Source organism: Artibeus jamaicensis, unplaced genomic scaffold (assembly GCF_021234435.1).
Source record: "Artibeus jamaicensis isolate MK-2021 breed Jamaican fruit bat unplaced genomic scaffold, CSHL_Jam_final contig_797, whole genome shotgun sequence".
Taxonomy (NCBI): Eukaryota; Metazoa; Chordata; class Mammalia; order Chiroptera; family Phyllostomidae; genus Artibeus; species Artibeus jamaicensis.
Window position 1 is genome coordinate 6,902,175 of NW_026521977.1, and position 23,725 is coordinate 6,925,899.

Sequence of the window (23,725 nt, forward strand, 5' to 3'; positions counted from 1 at the left end):
GGGCGCGTGTGGGAGCACGCACATGCCAAATGCTCGTCTAGGTTTAATTAGAAGAGAACTGAAAATGGCAGGGTGCGATGCTGTGAAGTTGATGAGAGGACAAAGGGAAAGTAGCTGTATTTAAAATACGGCTCCAGTGTATCTGCTATATCCGTTCCAAACATCTGGGCTTCCAATTATTTATTGAACTCATGTGTAAGAGTTATTTGGGAACACTGCAAACTGTTATAGAACGGGAACATGCACACTGCTTTGTAAAACACTTACTGGATTCTTGCTAAAGTCTGGAACAAATGGGTGAGAACTGCTATGAGATTATTATCTTTCAGTACATGTGTGCAAACCACGAAGAGGTTAATACGCTAAGAATAAATTTTGTAAAACAGCATGCTATTAATATAGCAGACAATACTTTATTAGAAATTTATGTTTTGCATATTTTTGAAGATTTAGTTTCCTATTCTGACTTTTTGTGTCTAAATGCTTAGTTGAGATTAAATGAGGCTAGAAACATTTGTAAAAGGCTGCACATCTTCTTTGAAGATTACATAAGCGTATGCACAGACCCACAAAGCTCTCAGGGCGGTCCTTTCCCTGTATAGTTGATATTCTCCCTTTCTCTCTGAATGTGGAGCTCAGGAAGAGATGCATTATTTCTGCACCCAGTTCCGTGTTCTACTCTATTAAATTCCTGACCCTGTTGTTAGGCTCCGAAGGTATCCGAACTGGTTAGGAGGGATGACACGGGACAATGACGGGTACATCACTGTGCCATGTTATTTCCTCTTGTTCCCACATTACCGCTGCATTCCTCTGATTATTGCAGCCTCAAAAAATGTGCTGATCGCTGCATGTGTTAGACGACACTGCCAGTCCCGAGAAGCTAGTATCCCAGATAGAGCACGTAATGCATGTCATGTAAATGAGGTCTGTAGAAGCTGCCACATATCGGCCGTTTGTCATCGGAGGGCCGGCAACCAGGGGCAGTGGGTGCTAGTGCTTGTGTTCCCTTCACTGTGTCCACAAACCGAAAGAGAAGAAAATCACCGGCTCATGCCGGCTGACCGTAACTGAAACATTTCCATTGAAAACACGTGCATACTTTAGGGAGAGCTTTTTATTTGTTATCATTCTATTAGAAAAACAAAAGGTTTATCATCTTCACCTTCAGAAATTAGCCATTGAAATGCAGTGTTTTATAGGTAAAGCCGAACCAACTTTATTTCTCAAAGAGAAAAATTGATCTTCAGCTTTTTGTTACAGCAACAATTTAGTTATAAATTAGAACTAAGTCTTAAATTCAAGTGTGGAGATTAAATAGTTTACTATTTTAATTTTAAAATAGGTTTTAAAATTTGGAAACTCATCCCCCTGGTCTAACAGTAAGGGTTTCCATGTAACTAAATAGTCTTTTCTGAAGAGTGTGAGTCTGAAGAGAGTTTTAGTCTGTAGTTAAAAATCTCTAAATGAAACACAAGCGACACCTCCAACGGCTCTCTTACTAACCACCAATGTGCATATACTTATTCCTAATGCCGGGTAGCTGCTCTCCTTGCCACTCCCCATCTCCTGCCTGGACCAGGACAGACCTGGAAAATTCATCTGAGCAGCATACAAGGCAGAGAGGTCGTTCACTCAGTCCCAAAGACTCTCTAATGAGAGTTAACTACAATGGGTTTGCACAGCCTCAAAGAAAAGGCAGAACCAATAATTTGCCATGGAAATGTTATCTTTATTAGTTTCTAAACCTGTGTATAATTTTAATGGTTCTTTCAGAATAATTAATAAGAAAAGATCATGAGTATACGATATCCAAAGTACAAAGTTTAAGATTACAGTTCTTACTTCACTCTATTTGAAAGAAAGGAGAGCACAACCTACAGAAAGGCTGTCTTCTTTTCACTGACTTAATAAAACATATCTGAATTTATGATTAAAATGTTAGCTTTTCATCCATGAAGTGACCAAAAGAACAGAAAAAAAAAACATTGCTAATGGAGCTGGCCAGCCTTCTTGCCTACATCAGGACTAGCAAATTAAAAATTTTTAATTTATATAACAAACTATGGGTCCTGTCCCCCTTCTGCTAATGTGATATGGGGGCTGGGTTATTAGACGGCTCAGACAAAAGGAACATACAAGTTTTAACAATAAATAGAGTCTACTCAGGTACTGTTTGGTTTGAAATCATAGTTTTCCGTTTAGGACCCACTAATAGGTTTACAGCACATAGCCTTTGTAATTTAAGTTGTTTTAAAATCCATTGTCTCTATTGTTCTAAACAAGCACAATATGTTTCCTTCTGTATAAACTGATTTCACTGCGAGCCTTATTCTTTAGCATCGTTTTGCTTGAAGATAAATCAGCATGAAATATTCCCTCAAATATCACCTATAGATAATTTTTATCTCATTAAGTTACCTTTTAAAATTATATGTTTATAGAAATGATTCTGGAAAACCCATTTTACAAAACCAGGTGAAATTCATTAACTAAAAAAGCACCTTGATCTTGCTGCATTGTGCTAATCAGTAAATCTACCTTCATTTAGCTAATTCTTAGTCCTCAGCTAATTCTTTGAGAAAAAAACACAAATGCTTCCTCTAAACTCCAGAGACGTTTGGAACGACAGACCTGACTTATTTCAAATAGGCCTCACTTCCTTTCTGCGTCCTCTCCTTCCCACCACCACCCACAAAGATGATAAACAAAAAATTGCTTTATTTATCAAAAAAGGAACACGATGACATGGTACTTATTTATACTATCAGCCTAAGGCAGCTTTGAGCACACCCAATCCCGACAAAACAGGAGGCAGGAAGCATACGGCACAAAACTTTGAGGAAATCACTGACCCGGTTACCTTGCTCCACCCTCAATAAAAAGGGCCCATACTCAGCCTGGGTGACCACCAGCATCTTAAAAATTATAAAGTCCTGTGCTGGCTGCTGTGGCTCAGTAGACTGAGGCCTGCAAACCAAATGGTCACTGGTTTAGTTCTGAGTCAGGGCACACGCCTGGGTTGCAGGCCAGGTCCCCAGTAGGAGACATGCGAGAGGCAACCACACACCGATGTTTCTCTCCCTCTCTTTCTCCTCTACCTGGAAATAAATAAATAAAATCTTTAAAAAAAATTGTAAATTCCTTTTACACACTTAGTCATTGGTAAGGCATAATTATCCTAATTTTAAAGAATGTACTGAGGTTCAGTAAGATGAGATACTTCTCCAAGATCACACAGATAGGAAAGTCAGAGAGAGACCCAGAAGACAGGTCTCAGGATTCAAAGCCCAAGCTGAATTCCTCCTACTCTTTTGTGCAGCTGCATCCCACAAGGCTTGACTCAGTTTTAGGCACAGGTCATGAAATCAGAAAGATCAAGATCCAAGTGTCTTCTAAAGTCCTTTCAGGCAGTATTTATTTCATAAACTTAACTTCTGAAGATAGCTATTTAGGTCTAAGACTACGCGATGTCACTTAAAAAACTAAAACCAGCATTGGATTCTGAATAAATTTGTACCGGTTGTCTCTGAGCCTCCTAAGCTATGCTACCTCCTTCCTGCACGGTGGATTCTTCCGCGAAGTGTCATAGCCCCAGTGTCAGAGACGCACACTCAGGAGATTCCCCTGCACCACAGAGGACCAGGTGGGAAGATGCAGGCTGTACACCAGGTATCCGCCACCGGAGAGTGCAGAGGCTGCCGCTGCCCCTCCAGCTCCAAGGCCTCGGAGAAAACCCTTCCTGGGCGGTCAGACCACACTCTCACTGCAGTGAGCTGCAGGGCTGTAGGGAGGGGGAGACTGGAATTCCGGAGGGAAAGGGAGAAGGGGAAAGAGGAAGAGGAGAAGGAGTGGGGGAGTAGGGAGAGATGCGGGAGGAGGTTGAGAAGAACATTCCAGAGAAAGGAAAGCAAAGAAATAAACATACATAAGGAGGCAGAGAAGTGCCGACTGGGAAACTGATTACGACCTCTAGAAGAGAAGACAAGAGAAAGTGGCAGCAAGGCAGAGTCGCAGGGTAGGAAAGAGACTTCGAAATTCTTCTAACGCTCATGCTACGAACTAAGCCTTCAAAGGGTAAAAGAGGTCAGATACATGGTGACGAAAGGAGATTTGCCTTTGGGTGGCAAACACACGATGCAATGTATAAAGGACATATCACAGAATTGTATACTTGAAACCTGTATAATTTTATTAACCAATGTCACCCAATGGTTTTTAAAAAAAATCAAATGAAAAAACTAAATAAATATTCTTCTAACTAAGGTCTAATATGAGTCAACTCTCCTATAATGTCAATGTCTTCTGTCAGAGGTAGGCTAGACATACACTAAAGCATAGACAGACTCAATGAAAGGACATTTTAATTCCTTCAAGAGTAACTGCTTCTTCCACTGTCTGGTCTCCAGCCACAAGCAAGCAATCAATGAGTAGTGACTGAGCATTTTAGGCTCAATGTTAGGGGAACAGCAAAGAGTATAACATGGGCTCTTCCTTTAATAATTATAATAGTAACCTAATTATATGGTACATTGGAAGTATAAAACTTACACAGAGAAGAGCTGGTATTTGAACCTAAAGTTACCTCCATGATTCCTGGTGTTTTAAATCTGTAATGTAGAATAATAATAGAAAATAATAATCTTTCCCACAGGGTTTTTATGAACATCAAATGAGATTTTTATATAAGAGCATTTATCATCCACAAATGCCTATAAATTAATGTGAACTATTTCCAATTTTAATTTGGATTTACAATCCTATACCTCCCCGAGTTTTCTCCCACTGAGATTATCACTTTGGAGTTGCTTCCATAGTTTCTATGTAACAAACAGGTTGACTTTCTGCAGGCTGACTTACATGGAAAAATACACTCAATTTATCAAAGTCTCCACTAACATCATTATTCTCCCTCTCTCTTCCTCTCTCTCTCTCTCACACACACACACACACACACACACACACACACTCAACATACCAACTTTGGGCTACATTTCCTGCCAGGCCTTCATGGCTTCCCGTGTCCGAACAGCCCCCTCTCTAACCCAGAGCCTCGCCCTCTCCTGAATGAACAGCTCTCCAGTCATTTCTCCCCCTCTGAGAAGACCCACCTCACTCAGACTCACTCCTGTCTGGTACTCTCCCCTGCCTGTCCTTCCTCTGAGGCACTTTAAGTTTCTCCTGTTTTGCAGAACCTCTCTTTCCACCTGTCGCTGATTTTCATGAGCTTCATTATCGGGGCAGCTTCCTTCACCCATTTGGCACTTGGACCCTACATTGTCAGGTTTCCTTCTATACGCACTTGTCCTGTCTCCCAGGCCAGCCTGTATTTTTCTTCAGGGCAGAAAGAGACTGGTCAGTGTTTCTCTGAATCCCAATAATGTCACAGGCCCCACACACCAGATGGTGAGCACTTCCTGTGTAATGTTCAGTTATGTCATATGATTGCAATCAACAAAGGGTCCAGAAGAATATTTGTTTGCATCTACCTGACTTCATGTACATTATCTCATTTAATGTTTTCACAATCGTATAGGGTATTTTCATCATTTCCACCTTCCAAGTGAGTTACAAAGGCATAGAAAAGTTACAGACTCCAGGTAACAGCTAGTAATACTTGTGTTGAAGTGAGAAGTTCACCTATTAGTGTATGAAACTGAATTTTGGATCTAGCTATGATTGATTTCAGAGGGTCCTGTTCCTTCTTCCATTACCAGCGTTTTACCTAGACCTGGATAAGTAGTTTTACAACAGTGAAACTAATGGGCTAGAATAAAAAAGACTAAACTTGTTATCACCTCCCTTGTAGGAATGTTACTAAAATTAGAGAACTCATCTTCTTAAGAGAATAAAAATGTCTTGATAAACTGGTGTAATTTTTAATATAAGAGTTCACTAAAATATTTTTAGAGAAGATGTTTGCCTTGTTCTCATTTTACAGATGGGAAAATTAAATTTTAATATCAACATTTTAATATCCATATAGGCAACAGGATTCCTATAACAGGATTCAAGAAAACTTATGCTTTCTGTAAACCATAAGTTTACAGAACTTTTCATAAAATTTACACTGACCTTCGATATGGGAAGAAAATAATTTCAGAGTGATCTTTGTTGAAAAACTTATGAGACTTGTAGCCTAGAAGGTTTAGGGAACTAAAGCTACTGGGCAATGCATTTTACAAGACACCCTTTGTGTTATTTTAGAAACAATGCTGTTGACATCATTTATAAATATATATAAAGGGCAAATCAGGGTTGCACCAAAAATAAAAGGAAGCATTTCCATCCACAGTGGGAAGACACTTGGGGACATTCTAATCTTGGTTGCAAACGTCAAAAATGGCAAACCGGATCTTAGCTAAAAGTGAACTTCTGCCGGAGAGCTCCCAATGGCGCATTTCTGACAACAGATTTAACACAACACTGAGAGGGAAATGGTGCTGGACATAATGCACCAAGTGCATCTATGAGCAGAGTTTTCATATGTACTCTCTGTACACAACCGCATACCTACAATGTGAAAATGAAAATAAACAAGTGTATTCATACCTAACTCCACACAAAGGAGAGGGTACAACACATACAAAGAGACTTACACAGAGACACACGCACACTGTTATACAGACACACACATACCTCGATCCACAGGCACAGACATGCTGACACGCAGAGTCAGGGAAAGATGCAGACATGGACCTACAGACATAGACTTACAGACACACCAACTCAGACAGACAGATACACATTCAGATAGATACACAGACAAAAAGAGATACTGACAAGTACATGGGCGCACTCACAGATGCACACAGAGTCAGACAACAGCAGACGTCAGTGCCCACAGACAGAGTAAAAAACAGACAGACCACACGCACACACAGACACTTGGAGGTAGAAGTTTGAGCAGAGAATAAAGCCTCACACAGACAGACTCCCACGCGGCATTACACCCACCATAAACACTCAGAGATGCACACACACAGCACACGTACGCACACACTCCTGTGGAGTCATAGCCAGCACGGGATCTGCGCTGTATTCAGGGCTCCCCAGAACACAGAGGCGGAGCTTAGCACTGGGGAAGGGGGTGAAGTTTGTCTGCTTCACCCTGTGGCGGATGAAGTGTGAGATTCGAAAACAGGCTTTAAAGAGCCTCGGCATTGACACTACCTGCGTGAATGTCAGCCAATGATTTGCGTTCTCTGAACCTCATCCTCATCTGTAGAAGCATGATAAAAATTCTGCCTCTAAGGATGGCTGTTGGGATTAAGTGTGATAATAAGTCTTAAAAAGTGCTTTTAAAATAATGAGAAAGACTGAGATTCCAGTGATTACTATTATTTTCCTGAAACTACAAATGCAAAGAAAGCTCTCAGGAAAAGAGAGAAAGTATTATCCACCTCATCCACTGCTACAAGGCTTAACCACAACTTTAAAGAATTTCAGCTGCAAGACTCTAAACTTTCAGATCTACAAATATAAGTACAGGAAATTTTGTTCCCAACATCAAGTTACATCAGCTAATATTACAGGGTGCCTACTGTGTGTGAAGCATGCCTGGAAAATGTAATGTTCCACTTAACCAAATATTCACATTAGTCAAGTTATCACATATAAGATCACACACTTGGCATCACTATCAGCAAAGATTATAATATAACAATATAAGCAGCACTAACACTGAGTTGAGCTCTTTGAGACCACATGATGCTTCAAAGTTACCACCATAAACATCTTAGGAGCAACTTATTATGATTCTGTAAGGAGAGAAATCAACTAAGAGATTTTTGTGGGGTCCCTACAAGTCCAAGGACAGAGCAGACATTATTCCCAGGGCAAAGGTCCCTGAGGAAAATTTCAGGATGTACTGGAGCCAACATCTGTGGAACGGAATGCCAACGTCTTGAGAAAGTCCACAGAGCTTTCAAGCAAAGCACGTTCCTCCTAAGTCAGGGTCCCATTCCCCAAAGGCAGGCGGAAAGTAAAATAATACAGAGTGTTTTCAACTGATGGTGTATGTTTCTCCGAGAAGCTTAAAAATGAGAATTTAGACAGGTCGCTAGACTTAGGAGGCAGTTTGTTTGTCTCAGGGAGCTCTGTGAAAACTTAGGAGAATAGTTTAGAATCTACTCAGCCTTCCTAAAGCTACGTTTTAAACTGAAATCAACTAGCTTTTTTAAAATATGATTTGCCATTTAAATGGTCTACATCTTACCTTTAAAAACTTTTCTGCAATCCAATGACTTCAAACCTATCGTTTTGCTTCAATTGAATCACAACTATATATATTTTTCTTAAATGTGCATTTTTTAAATAAGTGAAAAAGTCCTGACAACATGTGTTTTGAATTTTCTACCATTCAGATATTTTTAAATTGAGTGGATTCTAAAGGCCATTTAGGTGGAACTTACCTAATTTAGAGGTCGAGGATTCTTTGGGAATATTTTACGAATTTCTTAAATGGGGTTTTATAGCATTAAGTCACTTGACACTAAGTTTGTGGCACACCCTTCCTCTGCATATTGTCTGCCTCCGTGACAACAGGACAGGCTCAGGAATGGTAAGAGTGCAAAAGACACTAAGGCAGATTTAACCAAATTTTAAATGGACATCCTGGCCGAGTGTATTAACCAATACACCAAGGTTACTGGTTCAGTCTCCAGTCAGAAAAAACAACCAGTGAATGTTATAAGTGGAACAACAAATCTCTCTCTGTGTGTGTATCTTTCAAATCAATTTAAAAAAGCAATAAATTTCAAATGGAGCTTCACCTACAGAAATGCACTCAGAAATCCTACAAAAGGGAATGGATTTTTTTAAAGCCATGGTCCCAGGAACTGGTGTATGGTTTCCTGATGAACTCCCCAACAACCAGGAAACTAAGTATTATTAACCACAGACAAGAACACTGAGGCTCAGCGAGGTCACAGAGCTGGTGAGTGACAGAACCAGAATCTGAAGTCCAGGTCAGTTTGACTCCAAAACACACTCTCCCCGCTCTTTCACATTTCTCTAAAGGTTTCTCCCATCCTTTCTTTAAACGGACATATTCTTCTTAAAATGCAGTTCAGACGAAATGTGCCCATCCACAAACACCTTTAATGGCTCACAATTATCTATAAAGATAAATCTAAACTAGCCATGGCAATGATCTATTTCAACCTGCCTTTCTATTAATTATACGTCAGACACTGTATGAGGCCTGGTACATGGGTAATTTTACTAAATCTCCACAACGACCACTTGTGCTTAGAAACTACGAATATTCCCATTTCTTAGAGAGCTTGGGCAGCCTAACTTCACATCTTTGCTCTTATCCACAACCTTAATCATGCTAGAAACAAGAAGAGAGAAGGGGAGAGAGAGAGAATGCTTATTAAAGACGGCCTAATACATATATAAGATATTTTTACTAGGAGGTTGAGCTGGCTACCATTCCATACACATGTTCAATACTGTGCTTTGTATATAGTAAGCACTTAATTAAAATGGAGTGGGATTGAAAATATGAATGTCTGTGGGATAAAGAAGTCACTATTAGACACAACACAACAAAGAAAGCTAGGTAAAAACGGATAGATCTAAAAGATATGAGGACAGCTAGATCAGGAGCAGAACCATAGAAATGAAGATCTCATGGAGGGTTAGCAACAGGGGAGTGGGAGGAGGAGAAGGGGGGAGAAGGTACAGAAAATAAGTAGCATAGACAGTAGATAGAAAATAGATAGGGGGAAGGGTAAGAATAGTAGGGGAAATACAGAATCTAAAGAATTTGAGACACGTGTTCATGAACTAAAGGAGGAAATGGTAGGGGAGGGGTATGCAGGGTGGAGGGGAATGGAGGGGGGGAATAGAGCAAATGTAATGGCATAATCAATAAAAAAATTCAAAAAAAATAAAAATAAAAGATAAATGATGAGTTCTGTTAAGAAACAGCCCTGCAAAATCACCCTAGTTCTCTAACTGAATATCATAGAGACATTCTGGAGCATATCTCAGGCTTTTATGAGGACCCACAGAAGGAAACCCACATTGCTCCTGAGAAACTGCTTTACTCATAGTGGGACAGTGTGGACCTTGTAACACGCTTCCTTCTGCCTGGTTACCAGGAAGCTCACGGTCACCTCTAGCAATCATGTAAGTAGGTATGACAAGAATTTTGTGCACCTATCTTACCCCAGCTTTACTTTATTTCGCCATTTTTAATTTTTCTTGCCCGTTATCTGCTCTCTAGGTAGTTTTTACCTTGTTTTATTGTATGTATGTATCACTGCGAACTTTCCCACATTGTTTATGTTGAAAGGAAGGTATAAATTTAGTTAGTATTAATAAAGTTTTATATTTGTAAAACTAAATATAAATTTCGATTCCCAGAAGCTACATGGCCTGGTGGCACATCGGCACATTGAAGGCAGAAGCAGCTGTGAAAGTCCATCTGTCTTTCTCTTATAGCTAACCAGTCATTAAAGAGATTTGGAAAAATGCAAAAATGAAAAAATCTGTCCTTCTTACTATTTCTTTATTTTAAAGATTATACTTGATACTCAAAAATGTTATTTATATTAACATATAATGGGTTTATTGTTGTTATTTTCACATAACTGTACACATCTTTTTAATTCTTTAGTTTTACATTTCACGTGATAAATATATCCCACATAAATAAAAACTCTTTGGGGTTCTTAATAATTTTTAAGAGTGTAAAGAGGCCCTGAGACCAAAAATGTTGAGAAGGGCTGATCTGGCAGGATTAAGAGATTCGATCCAGAGGGATTAAGGGTTCGAAAGTACCTGCCACACTGGGCAGTTAGGTCCGTAAGATCCTCGTTACTAGTGAATTTGCTCCAAACACGCCCAAACCAACAATCTTCGTTCCAAGTTAGTAACTGTGAGGCGTCTAATTTTAACCCTTGCACTGGGAGACCCTTTTGCTGGGCATGGCATTTTAATTTTAGACACCAGTAAACAAAACTAAACTTCTTATCACTCTTTCTCCCACCCCCAGCCCTGGAAAGTATCTTGAACCTTGTAAACCTTTATAAATTCTCACCATTTTTTCCATTTAATGTGCAGAAAAGAAAGGAACCAAACAAGTTTGTTGTTGTTTTTATGAATTAGATCTTAAACTAGTAGCTAGGCAACCAATCAAGTAGCCCTGACAACAGAAATAAAAGGAACTTACTGATTATCTTCAGCCAGGAGCCTACACACGGCACTGCATAGTTGCCAGTGTTATTGGTTCAAATGTAAAATCTAAAATTAATAAAAACACACTTTTTTCTGATTTTATAGCATTTTGATCTGTGTATACTGTTTTAGAAACAAACTATTACAAGTATAAAATGGCAATCCCTGTCAGAGAAATACGTGTGAAGCACAGATCTAGGCAGACTCCTTTATCTCATGGTTTTAGCATTCACTTCATTGAAATTGATGTTGAAAACTCAGATTTCTGTCCTCTTTTAGATTTTAAGTAAGATCGCCCTGACAGTCTCACAGAGACGCAGGGAACAAGTGAGAGGATGAAGAGAGGGAATGCTGAAATACAGTGACTGAGAGCCGGATTTACGTTCCTGGTCTGCAAAACAAGGATAGTATTACCACATCCCCTAATTTGGAATGGTTCAAGAGAGACAGTACATGTAATAATATTTTTGAAACACAGAAGCACTACAAAAATCTTTCTTGTCATGATGTGAAAAGTACTACATAAATGTTTTTTAAAAACCAACTACTGCTCTGCTTTGCAAAGGAGGATGTTAAAATCAGAACTTCCCCTTTACTGTAAAAGTCTGATGTGCCCACACCCCTCAGAGGATGAGTTGTTTTCATGTTGGGAACAGGTTGACATAGAAAGAGGCACTGCAGCTGAGCATGCCAGCCAAATGCTCAAAAAAAACAACCTGCTTGATTACTCAGCCCCACGCACTCCTTTGGAAACAACAAAACCTCACTGGTCTGCGTCACCCCACACCCACTTTGCTAAACAGTTTGCTCACAGTTCCCTTTCACTTATTGTCGTACAGCTATATTGATCTTCTAAACGTATCCTGTGATGCAACAACAAATATCTGAATCAATCGTGTAAATAACAGGGAGCTGTGGCAACTGACAACGTGAAGCAGACGTCCAGTATGACTTCCATTTCCAATAAAAGAGGGCAGCATCACCACATCAGTGTAATGCCAATGTAAAATTCTGACATATTTTTGCAAACCATAGGAGAGGAACAAGAATTTACACTTCTAAAAAAATGAACAACTGTGTTTTTTTTAAGAAATAGGAGCAAGTTTACATGGTGCCTCAGTGATTGGATCATTATTTTCCTATTTACTTGATTGAAAAAATGTAATTTTGGCATGAGAAATGCATATGGTTATCAAAAATCAGGTTAAGTATTTTCAAAAGTCGTAGATTGAAATTCTGATTTTCTGGAAATATACTAAAGTATATATTAAATTAGTAGGGACAAAATCCCCCGAGCACAATAATGTAATCAAATTGGAATATTATCATGTGGGCTGTGGCCAGATCCTAGCAGGTAGCTAGTGTATACAAATCGTTCAAAGAATGAAAAAGAAAAATGCATATCTGGATTTTGTAAGAAGGTGCCTACTAGCTTCTTACTAATCTTCTACTCTATCTTAAGACATTTTGGCCCCAAGAAGCAGTAGGTTAACACTTTCATCATTGGAGAGTAGCAGAGTGGAAATTTAACAAAAGTAACAGCAGATTTAACAACTTGTCTGAGGTCTTAAAGAGAAAAAGGACCTAACATTAATACAGTATCTCTTGTGTTAGATATGCACTTGACATGTAAGTCTTGTCCAGGAAGTACCCAGCCAGGTACTATGAAAAAGAGAGACTTTTATTTACTGAAGCAAATACAAGATATAAGAAACATTGTACATAGGAGAATGATGCCTGAGCTTTTTTTGAAGTAGGCACCTTGGGACATTACACAGTTCTTCCAACCACCATCAGCTGCCCCATCATATTTTCCTGAATCTCACTGATGGTCTGAATTCTCTTCACTTTCAAAGGTGATTTTAGTTTGGGGGAAAAGCCAGAAGTTGCAGGGCACCAAATCTGGGCTGTAGGAGGGCTGAGTTACCTGGCTGATTTGATGCTTTGCCAAAAAACTGCATGAGATGTGATGCATGAGTGGGTACACTGTCATGATGAAGCTGCCAGTCACCACTTGCCCATAGCTGCAGCCTTCTGAACCATCCAAATGGTTTCCTCATAGCAATGTTAAAGCTTACACAAAACTTGACGCAGATTCACTGCTCTCCTTGCTCATTTTGAACACGACGGCCACACAGTACACATGCTCACTCAGCAGCGTCTACTGCTCCCACTGATCAGTATGGTGAAGTCACTGTTTACACATGTGCATTTCAGTCCACTCTCCTTGGCTGCCACATTATATTGATGTTACACAAGCTGTCCTCATTATATTAACAATAGCTGGACTTTTTCCAGACAGAGCTCATAGGTTTTTTGCCTCAAAACAATTCTTCAAGGAAAGAATGATTATGTCTATTTTATAGATATTCACATTGAGATTCACAGAGGTTAAGTAACTTAACATTAGAGAGCAGCACAGGCTACTTCCAAGATTAACCCTAGAAACCGAAGCCCCAGGATTAATCGACTGCAGAACTCATGGCCTCTGATTTGAATATTGCTCCAAGTCTAGCCATCACTTCTGTCTCTTTGTCGACGTCACTCAATTTTCTGTTTCCCAGCTGGTATCTTCCCACAGCCAGTACCAGTGGTCGTCGGCAGGGAAGACTGCCCCATCCAGATGGAAGGTCACAAGAAGACAGGATAAAGGGGGCTCAATGCTTTTTTGCTTCATAGTTTTGTTTATTTTTACCCTTATTCCATCAAAGGGTTGAGATTGCCAACGTAAGTACTTTTGTATGTAACAGGCTGAAAGATCTCACTGGAAATCAATAAATTAATCTGATGTTATTCTAGACATAGAAATATTACTGACTCAGAATTGGAAGAGCTGAGATTTAAGTCCTGCTCTGCCATGAATCCACTGTGTGACCATGGATAAGTGCTTTTTTTGCACTAGGTCTCAGTTTTCCCACTGGTCATTTGAAACAATTGGACCAGATCAAATGCAAGGCCCCACCCAATCCTTGCACGGTGGAGTTTTAATCCCACCCAATATACTTCAGAGGCAGGCAGAGCATGATAATAGTGTCCACAGCAGCTCACTTTGACACCCAACAAGATCAAGCATTTTTCTTAAGAGATTCTCCAAAGATGATGGGACAGGGGTTCAGGTTACATGTGTATGGATATATAATCTGACTATTCATGGGCAGCTCCTCAAGATTATTAAAATGAGCAAAATAATCAGGTTCCCAAGTTGCATAATACCTATGAAGGACCTATGAAGGAAATTGCTCTAACCAACTACCAAGTCAGCATTCAAACATTAAGAAGATCAGAAAAGTTACAGAACACACTTTAACCCTAAGGAGGCCCACCCTGTCTTGCCTCTCTTCTAACTTACCTTTAGGACTTTTAGAAGCATCCTATTTAAAATTCTTCTGTGTATTGCCTTCACTACTAAAGTACTCTCTGCCTTAGAGATGTCAATACAACAAGACCTGGTAAACAACTGCCCTATAAAATAATCTTGTGGTGATAGTACTAGGAGAGAGAGATGGCTGGTGTTCTTGATGTGGAAAGCTAAAACCCGGGCTGTAACTCAGACTTCTGCTGGCAAGGCACTCATGATCCATGCACAGAAGTTCTGTTGAAATGATGGAGCATAACACCTCCTGAGGCGCTGTTACAGTCTATTGTCCCTACAGTCTATATATTTAACAGACCCTAAATATCTTGGGACACAGCCAACCAGAACAGCTCCGTTGGTACCGTTCTGGCTGATCAAGTTAACAATGTTTCCTTTCAAAGCATCAAAATAGGGATTTACCCAATAAAGTGAAATGTACCATGGGTAAACATGTATACATATGAACATATATGCAATTCCTTATGTGTTGTAAAGACACAAGCATCCCTGGTCCTATGTAGTAAATGCTTGCCTATATTTATGTATGCACATACAAAGTATGTTTTATATACATGTAACGTTACCAAATGTCACAAAAACACTCCATAGTGGACACTGAGATGTACTACACAGATTCCCCCTTTAGGACTGAAAGATTTATTCCCTCAGCTGCAAAGAAGCTGCTTAGCATTGACCCAGCTGAAGAGAGTCACCTGACTCAAGGTCATGACCCCTTCCCAAAGTAGCTCTTATCCCAAAAACTGTTTAACACAAGTGTCTAAAAGCTCACCTCTTCTACCCAGCCCGGGGCAATTCTGAATGGCCATGGCAGCCTCCAAATTTCCTGTGGGTCTGGCTGAGGTCTTGGTTGGCACTGCCTTGCAGCCTAATCCTGCTCTTGACCTTTCCCTTCCAGGGTGGCAAGCGGAAAGGGAACTCCCAATAAACAGCTTGTGAATCTCCACCTCATGCCCTGCTTCCTGGATCTGTGACATACCCTTTTGTAAGGAATGTTCAAATAAGAGAGTAACCGGGTATGCTTAAAAAATTGAGAGGTTTTATAGCAGCAACACTGTGAAAAAATCTCTAAAACGGAGTTATAGGTTATAAGGGCAAATTCATAAATCTAATTGATAGATCTTTATATTTAGGAAAACAGGTAATTCCAAAGTAGATAATTTTGAAGACGGTTAAACCAAATTTGTCACAATCCATGTTATCAATCTTATTGCACATCATATATTTACCCTCTTTGATCTCAGACGATTTGATCCTTGAAATAAAAAGTAGTATCTTATGGAAACTCATACAATTAAGATGGATATTTTGATTATAAGAAAGCCAAAGCTACCATCATAAGAGTCCTCTAATTTTTGTTCTAAATGTGTCCTTCTGGCTGCAACTAACCTAATAATCAAGAATAAACACCAACTCTAGAAACTAAACAAAGCCTACAAAACCACACAATGTATGTTCTAAAGAGTGACAGACACTGTTGGGGAGCAAGATCACGTATGTGAAGGAGCTTGTGAACACACCCCTGAACATGAGGGACCTTCCAGGGCTCCACATTCCCCCAGGAAAGTTTTCTACTGAGCAGGCTCCATGTAACTGGGAAGCCAGGGTTTTCTGGTTCTGTTGAAACCACCTTGCTGCTTCCCTTCAGAGGCTCAGTTATGGTTGTGATATGTGTTAGGTCAAGTTTAGATTCACTATCATTATTTTCCATCTAACCTAATCTCTCATTTCTCTTTCCTTGTCTGCCAATGTGAAATAAGGTGTTATTATTTCAGAATCTCAGACTTCTTCCTCCAAAATGAATTAAGAAAAGTCAGTCGGAAATACCTGAAATCAACCTATGTGAAGTTTTAGCTTTGAATTTCAACTCCAGTTCGATGACACGGATTTCACAATCTTGGGTCGCGGTGCCAGACAGAGAGATTCCCTGCTGGAAGCAAGTTGTGCCCAGTGCCAGCTCACCGCTAGGCTCGTGCACGTGGGCAGGGAGGCCGCTGCTGCACTCCTGCTTCGTGCAGCGGAGCGGCGGGGCCGCAGGGCCGGGCTGCAGCAGCAATGCTGCACCTACTTCCCGCTGTCCTCAAAACTGAATGGCATTTATGCTACTCCACTTTAACTCTATGAAAATATTCTCGACAAAAATTTCTACAAGCATTTTTCAAAGAACTATTTTATTAATGACATTAATCAGAAGCAAATTATTTTTTATAACAATAAGTATGGCTATTTAAATGAAATAATTTGGATTCTTTTGTGGAATGAAGTTTCTGAAATGTATTCATTCTAAATATATTTTACTTAGCCCAAGGATTTTCCACTATGGGTAATTTTGTCCTCCCTCCTCCAGTAGAGGACATTTGGCAATGTCTGAAGACATTTCTGGTTGTCACAAAAGGGGGGAGTGCTGAGAATAGAGAGAGGCCGAATTAGCACCCCCATGACAAAGAATTCCCAAGCCAAAAATGTCGATAGTGTCAAGGTTGAGAAACCCCGATCTACTCTAATAAATCTGAAGTTTCTGTAGCTTTGTGTATCAACCTAGTTGGAAAGGAGTTTAATTTAAGTATGCGAGTTGGCCAGTACGCCAACATCTGAAAACCCTATTGTTTCCTTCTGCTGACCCTCCCATTGTTGTGTGAGGATCTCACACCTGTGACAAAAATAGTATATTGGCTCCACATATTTAAAATCACCCATGATTTAGCTTAAAAGGTATAAAATGCATAAGAAAGTTCCTACTCTGTATCAGGAGCTGTGCTAGGTGTATTCACATACATGTAAGCTTATGTCATTGCAACCCAGATTGCCACTTTCATATTATAAAGCTGCTGAGATTCAGAGAGGTTGACCAACTTGCCAAACATCACACAGTGGGTGAGTGACACCCGGGGACTGTTATTCCACGTGAGGATAAATATTTTTCAATTCACTAGTACTTTCTTTATACGCAAAGAAAATCCCTGAATCGCTAATGGTTGTTATCACTCAACCATTAATGGTAGTTAACAGGGTGAGGAGGGTGACTAGCTTTTTATCGTATATCTTTCTGTATGACCTGAATTTCCGGTCAGCATATACTACTTCCACTTGAAAATAAATCACTAAAAAGACTCAAATCACTGGTGTGTTTCTCAAATTAATTTGAGGGCTAACCCTCGACAGAACTGGAAAGTAGGAAGTGGCCTATGGTGTGCACGCCCATTCTCGCTTTTACCCCAACGTCCCACGCAGCAGCCTTATGCCAAAACTTCTTTACTTGCCTAGGTCCCTAAAAAGTATCTTACAAAGTTATTTACATTGACATTAAGTATGTCATTATTTCATTGTGTTTTCACTGAGCAGAAAGCAGTATCTGAGATCAAAAGAATGACTCTGTGCTTATCTCTAGCATCAGAGGGGGAGGAGAGGTTTGGGGACAGGCTTGTCTTTTCTTGTGGTCCTGACCATCTATTCAGGCAGGGCTCTGCCTTGTGAGCCCACTGGCAAGGATGGAGCCCTTAATGGGGAACAAGGCACTTGACTGAACATATCCCAGGGCCTGGCATGTGTCTGACGAATCCCAAGTATATAAGTGCTTATGGCTTTAATAGGTGTCCTAGACTCACCATTTCCCTGGATAGCCTTTCTCCTATCTGATCTGAAAGTTCTGTGAAGAGGATCAATCAAGTTAGAGTATCCAATAATGATTAATTTTAAATAGTATACACACACGTGCCACACACATGCACACACACATATTTAATGTTGACATCAGAAACTCAATGCAGAGAGAACTTAAAAGTTTAATTTTTTTTTAAGCTATGGGAAGTCAACCCTTCCAGAGCTAAGCTTCACAATCTGGGTGAGGACTTTGGTCGCAGATATGCTTTGACAGTTCCATCATATGCCCATCCCCTCAGACCCCTGTCCAGTCCCCAATACCCCAGCTGTCTCCTGGGGTGGCTAGAAAGCACAGATAAGGATGAGAGGTTGATTCAACATGAGCAATGGCTCTGTATCCAACTAACTGGTTGACTTGTGTCCTCAAAAGAGTATATTCAAATTCCAACCCTTGATACCTGAAAATGGGACCTTATTTGGAAATAGTATCTTTGCAGATATAATCAAGTTAAAATAAGGTCATCCAGGATGACAGTGGACCCCAAATCCGATGACTAATGTCCTTCTAAGAAGAGGGAGATTTGGAGACATGGGGACAGAGAAGACAGCCATGTGAATGATGCAGGAGGCAGAAACTGGAGTGACGGAAAACAAGCCAAGGGATGGCAAGGACTGTTCATTCATCAGGTCATCAGAATGTTTCACCCAGTGCACTATGAAAGCCTCTAAACTGGTCTCCCTGTTTCCAGTCTTAACTTCCTACAGGCCATTCTCACACATCAGACAGAATAATCTTTTTATAGGTAAATCATATTCTGTCAATGCTCCGGACAAAACCTGTCCAAGGGTTCCTATCACAGAGTAAAATGCAAAGCCTTTTCAGGGCCAGCAAAGTCTGACATGCTGTGTCCCACGCTTTCTCTCCTCTTATGCTGCACCTGCCGCAGGGGCTTCTGGTTGCTGCTCCCACACTCCAAGGGCCTCTGCGCCTATTGTTCCCACTGCGGCTGTTCTTCCTCCCACTCTTCACAGGGTCTGCCTGCATAGAACTCCAGTCATATCCCTACTCAGCCTCGCTTTCTCAGAAAGTCCTTCCCACGCTGTCTCAGAGAGCAAACCCAGACTCCCTATTCCCCGGCCTTGCTTCAATATTTCTCATGGCATTCATTCACCTCTCAAAACCACTGACACTACATTATGTATTCAACATTTTTTGTTATCTCTGTTCCCCTATTAGAATGTCTGCTCTATGAGACCAGGGATTTTTATCTGATTTGTTTATTGTTGTATCTCCAGTGCATAAAACAGTATCTATTATAGAATAAGAACTTGATAAATATTTGTCGAACCAAAAAAAAGGTCAACTAATGCATTTTGTAAGCTGCTTTGTTTTATATTTTTTGCTCTGGCTGACAGGAAGCTTGATAATAAATTCAATCGTGAGTCATAGTAATTTATTAGCTCCTTTTAAAAATATTCTTTATTCTTATTATAATAACCTCACATATCCCCTTTATTATATTTCTAAATCTTTTGGAATGGGCCAGGAAGGCACCAACAGGCACGTAGGCTGGGTGCCTGGGAGTATCCCACGTAAGTGGGAAAAGGCGGGTTTGTTCACTAGCAGTAATTCCTGAATGGGACACAGCATGGCCCTCGAGCTAGACACGCGTCTTTGTCTGCAGGTTGATGCCTGAGAGCCTGGGAGAAGCCAGGTGAGAATGAGCCAGTGGGTCTAGCAGGGCCAGTGAAGGAGGTGAGCAAGTTTTACCTTCTCATTCCTGCAGTTGTTCAGCCCCATATTGTTCACGGAGGACAGTTTCCCATCAACACCATGTGGCTGCTGCTGTTGTTGCTCCCGCTGGATCTGTTCTCGCATCTTCCGAGCCTCCTGAATGGCTTTCATCACTGTGTCCTGATCCCCAAACAGGGCAGGGGAGTTGAGACTGGACAGGATATCTGCGTACACAGGATGCATTCATTATCAGAGGCTTGTGAGATGAGAATCTCTAAAAAACACTGCTGCTGTCTACTTCCCTGTAGAATGCTGCATTCCCCAAAAAAGGAAGGGGCACGTTTGCTAGTCAGAAAGTCACAATGCTGTGCATAGAGCACAGAAACCCAGGGCAACAAAGCTGTGCTGGGTTTTTGTTGTTGTTGTTATTGTTGGTGGTAGTGTTTTGTTTTGTCTTGATAGCCCTTGGAGGAAACGCTAGCATTCAGTTTATCTGGGCTCTGTCACAGATGAAGGTTCCTAGATTCCAATGATGTGTGTATATTTATCTGTTCTGGTTATATCTGACACTCAGTGGGACAGTGGTGGGGAAGAAAGGGTGGGGGAAGGACAGAGATATCTGCTCAGGCTGCTCATTATATTTAGTGTGCTAATTCAGGAAAGCTGCTTCTGGCCCAGCAAAGCTACATGTGTGTTTCAGTGACATGTGTATCTGTGTGTTTGTATGTCCACTGCAGGACAGAGCAGGTGGGGAGGAATACACCACACTCTCTGTTCCCCACTCACTGGCTGGTTAATGAAGCTTTCTACTCATCATGCTGCCTCAGTTATTTACCAAGAGAATGACAACCCATTCCCTGCCCCCAGCCGCACACCCACTGCTCTCAGCTTCTTGTCTTCATGGTAGCAAGACTATGAGTGGGAATGAGTTTCACATAAGTACAGCGCTTCAAATAAAGTGACAATAAATATTTACTCTCATTATGTTCCATGCAACACAGTGGGGAAAAAACTCAAAATTAAACGGACTAATCTTGCTTCATATCTTGCATTGTGCTGTAAGTTAAAATCAATACTTTAGATAAGCTTTTCCAATTTTAGAGAAAAAGAAGACAATTGCTTGCTGACTGGTAGATTTTGACTGCTGTGGTAAAGTCTCACGAGACCCACTTGCTTGTATCCTGTGTGAGCATTTCACGGCACACGTCTGTGCATGTGTGCACATGCATGTACATGTGTCTTTGAGTTTAGAAAATGTTTCCAAGGCTATCTACAGAAAAGTTTTTAAAGCCAGTAAGTTTTTAGGATATAGAAACTCATATCTTTTGCTCCGGAGCTTTCCTGATACAAAAAAAATAACAACATCTACTGTATACTGTCTGGAGCACAGAGCTATGACTTCAGCCCAATGCTAGCTCATGATCTCTGTCGAAGTACAAACTTCCTAAGAGCAGGGCTAGTTACATAGGCATCTTTGTCACTCACAATGCTCAGTAGAGCAAACAAATGCTTTCCCAACAAACTTCGGAAGAGGATTGTGGGAGGGCCATTTCAAGATCAGGTCTATTATTTACTTAGGTTGGTGTTTTCCTCACTGCATGCACCACGTCCAACAGGCCAGGGATCACATTCATACGCTGGAACTGATTCACTTCTCTCTTCCACTGCAAAACCACTGACGTGGGCCAGAAGTCTCTCAGCCCCCGAAAGAGGCATCCAGACTCAAAATGAGAATAGGCTACTGTGTGGTTTCTCATGTGCAAATGGCAGTGAGGAAGATTGACCCCTCCTCATCAGAAGGCACGTTTAGACTCCACACAGTTCAGCAAATATTCCAACTGTGAGTTCACAGAAACAGCACTGAGTTACGTGTGAAAGGACCTGGATTCTAGTCTGGCTCTGCTGACTACATAGCTCCATGGCTGTGGGCAAGTCATCTTCCCTGTAGGAACCACGGTTTATGTCCAATAGGGGTAATAATACTACACCACCTAACTCAGGAATATTGAGACAAAATCAAATGAGATAAGAGGCAAAAAAGTTAAACTGAAAACGGCTACCTTAACCCATTATTTAACTATTATAAGTGTTTCAGGCTACAAGACTCAATAACAAGGATGGTAACATGGCGAAGAAATGCCAGTTCTAGTCCCTAATCCCTTTGAGCTTCTCTGTCTTCATTTAAAAGTTAAGAGACTTAAAAAGCACCATAACAACAAAGTGGTGAGGCTGCTGGCGAGTGCTCTCACACCGGCTGCTCCAGCGCATGTGCGTAGGGAAATGTGTTATGTTCATTCAGCACAGCCTTTCCAAACCTCAGGCCTTTCGGGTGCCAGACGCCACGTTAGGTACTTTATGTGCATTGTTCTCTTTTAATTCTCATAACAACCTAGGAGCTAGGAAATAATACTCCCCTTTAGAAGATTAGGAAAGTGAATTTTGAAAGGTTAAATAACTTTCCCAGGATTATACAGCTAGTAAGTAAAGGCTCTTAGTCCAAGTCTGTCTGATGCCAAAATCCATGTTTTTTCCACTACACTTCTCACCCTGGCCATGCGAATATTCCTAGAGGTACCCGGCAATATGTCAGCGAGTCTAAGAAGCCAGAGGATCCTCATGGCATATCTTATTAGATTCTAATTTTACTTCATGCTATGTCACTGAAATGTGTCACTCATATTTGTTGTAACGAAAACTAGTAGATTAGAAGTAAAATTCACATACATCTTAAAACTTCAAAGGAATGTTGAACTTCCTGCAGGCAGCCTGAGGCCTTCGGAGGGCTCACGGTCACTCTTTCTGCCCAGAGTTACTTCAGCAGCAAAGCACCAACCAAACAAAAAAAAATGTGCCGGATCTTACCCATCATCATCTAAAGAACTCATCCCAGCAAAATTTATACTATGGCCTTTTCCAAAAGTTGCAGTCACCCCAAAGACACCAAATTGGGTTACGCTTCAGTAGAACAGATTTAAATTTTCTCCCCTTGGACTAGGGAACATTTTGGAAATAAGGATCAGTCATCGCTCGACAGGTTTGCTTTCTTTTACCTAATTCATAAGTCTCTTCCTGGTGTTGACCTTTCCATTTACCTAGAGAGGATCCCCTTCCCAAGCTTCCTCCGATGGGGCTGGGGATGCTGCTCTTGTTGGGCAGGCTGACGGGGCTGGTTTTGCTGGCTGGGAAGAGGCTCTGGGTGGGAGACGTTGGGGACTTTACAGGCTCGGCTGTCTTGGGTCGGGATGAAAGGTTCAGCGGCTGTGCTGCTGCTTCATCCTGCAAGAGTTTAACATAAATAATTATTTAAAAAAAAAGACAAATGAAGCACATTATCACTTAGTAAGCCACAGTTATTTTACACCTCAGAGACAATGCCACATTCTCCTACAATCATAACAAAAGAAGCTAATTATCTACCTCCTTGAAGATTCATCGGAAGGAAACCTCATTAATTTCCCTGTGTTATGCTTCTATTTACATTAACTGTGTAGTTGGATCATTCTTTTTTGCCAAATTAAAATCTGAATTAGCTCACATTACAGCTTAATTTCCTAATGTGTTTTCAGGGATCTAAATTAACCTAGGGCATTTACAAAGAATTATTTAAAATTTCAGCAGCTCTGTAGTGCTTTTGTGTTATTCTCTCTAAAAAGTTCTTGGAACTATAAATAGGCTCTGCAGCTAATTTTTAATATATATTTTAAATCAAACAATTGCAAGGACTTTAAAAATGGAAACACAGAAGGCCTTCTTCTGACCCCCTGGCCCTCTGCCCAGGGAGCCGCACACCACAGCCCAGCTTCTGTGTGGCTTTCTGGGTGTGGGCA

The 23,725-nt window shown here is 40.7% G+C and overlaps 1 protein-coding gene across 20 annotated transcripts in view; it reads right to left on the reverse strand.

The window, feature by feature from the left end:
- SOX6 (SRY-box transcription factor 6) overlaps positions 1-23,725 on the reverse strand; it is a 625,241-nt gene that overhangs the window by 58,475 nt on the left and 543,041 nt on the right. For 14 of the 20 annotated variants that reach the window (XR_008392936.1, XM_037150551.2, XM_053672994.1 and 11 more), the window contains 2 exons: positions 22,949-23,174; positions 19,935-20,122 (listed from right to left, as the gene is read on the reverse strand). Coding sequence is in view for 19 of the 20 variants with exons in the window: in XM_037150551.2 (XP_037006446.1) it covers positions 19,935-20,122; positions 22,949-23,174 (414 nt within the window). In the remaining variant the exon portion in view is untranslated. The remainder of the gene's footprint in view (positions 1-19,934; positions 20,123-22,948; positions 23,175-23,725) is intronic. The other 6 variants (XM_053672990.1, XM_053672987.1, XM_053672988.1 and 3 more) reach the window with 1 other exon arrangement.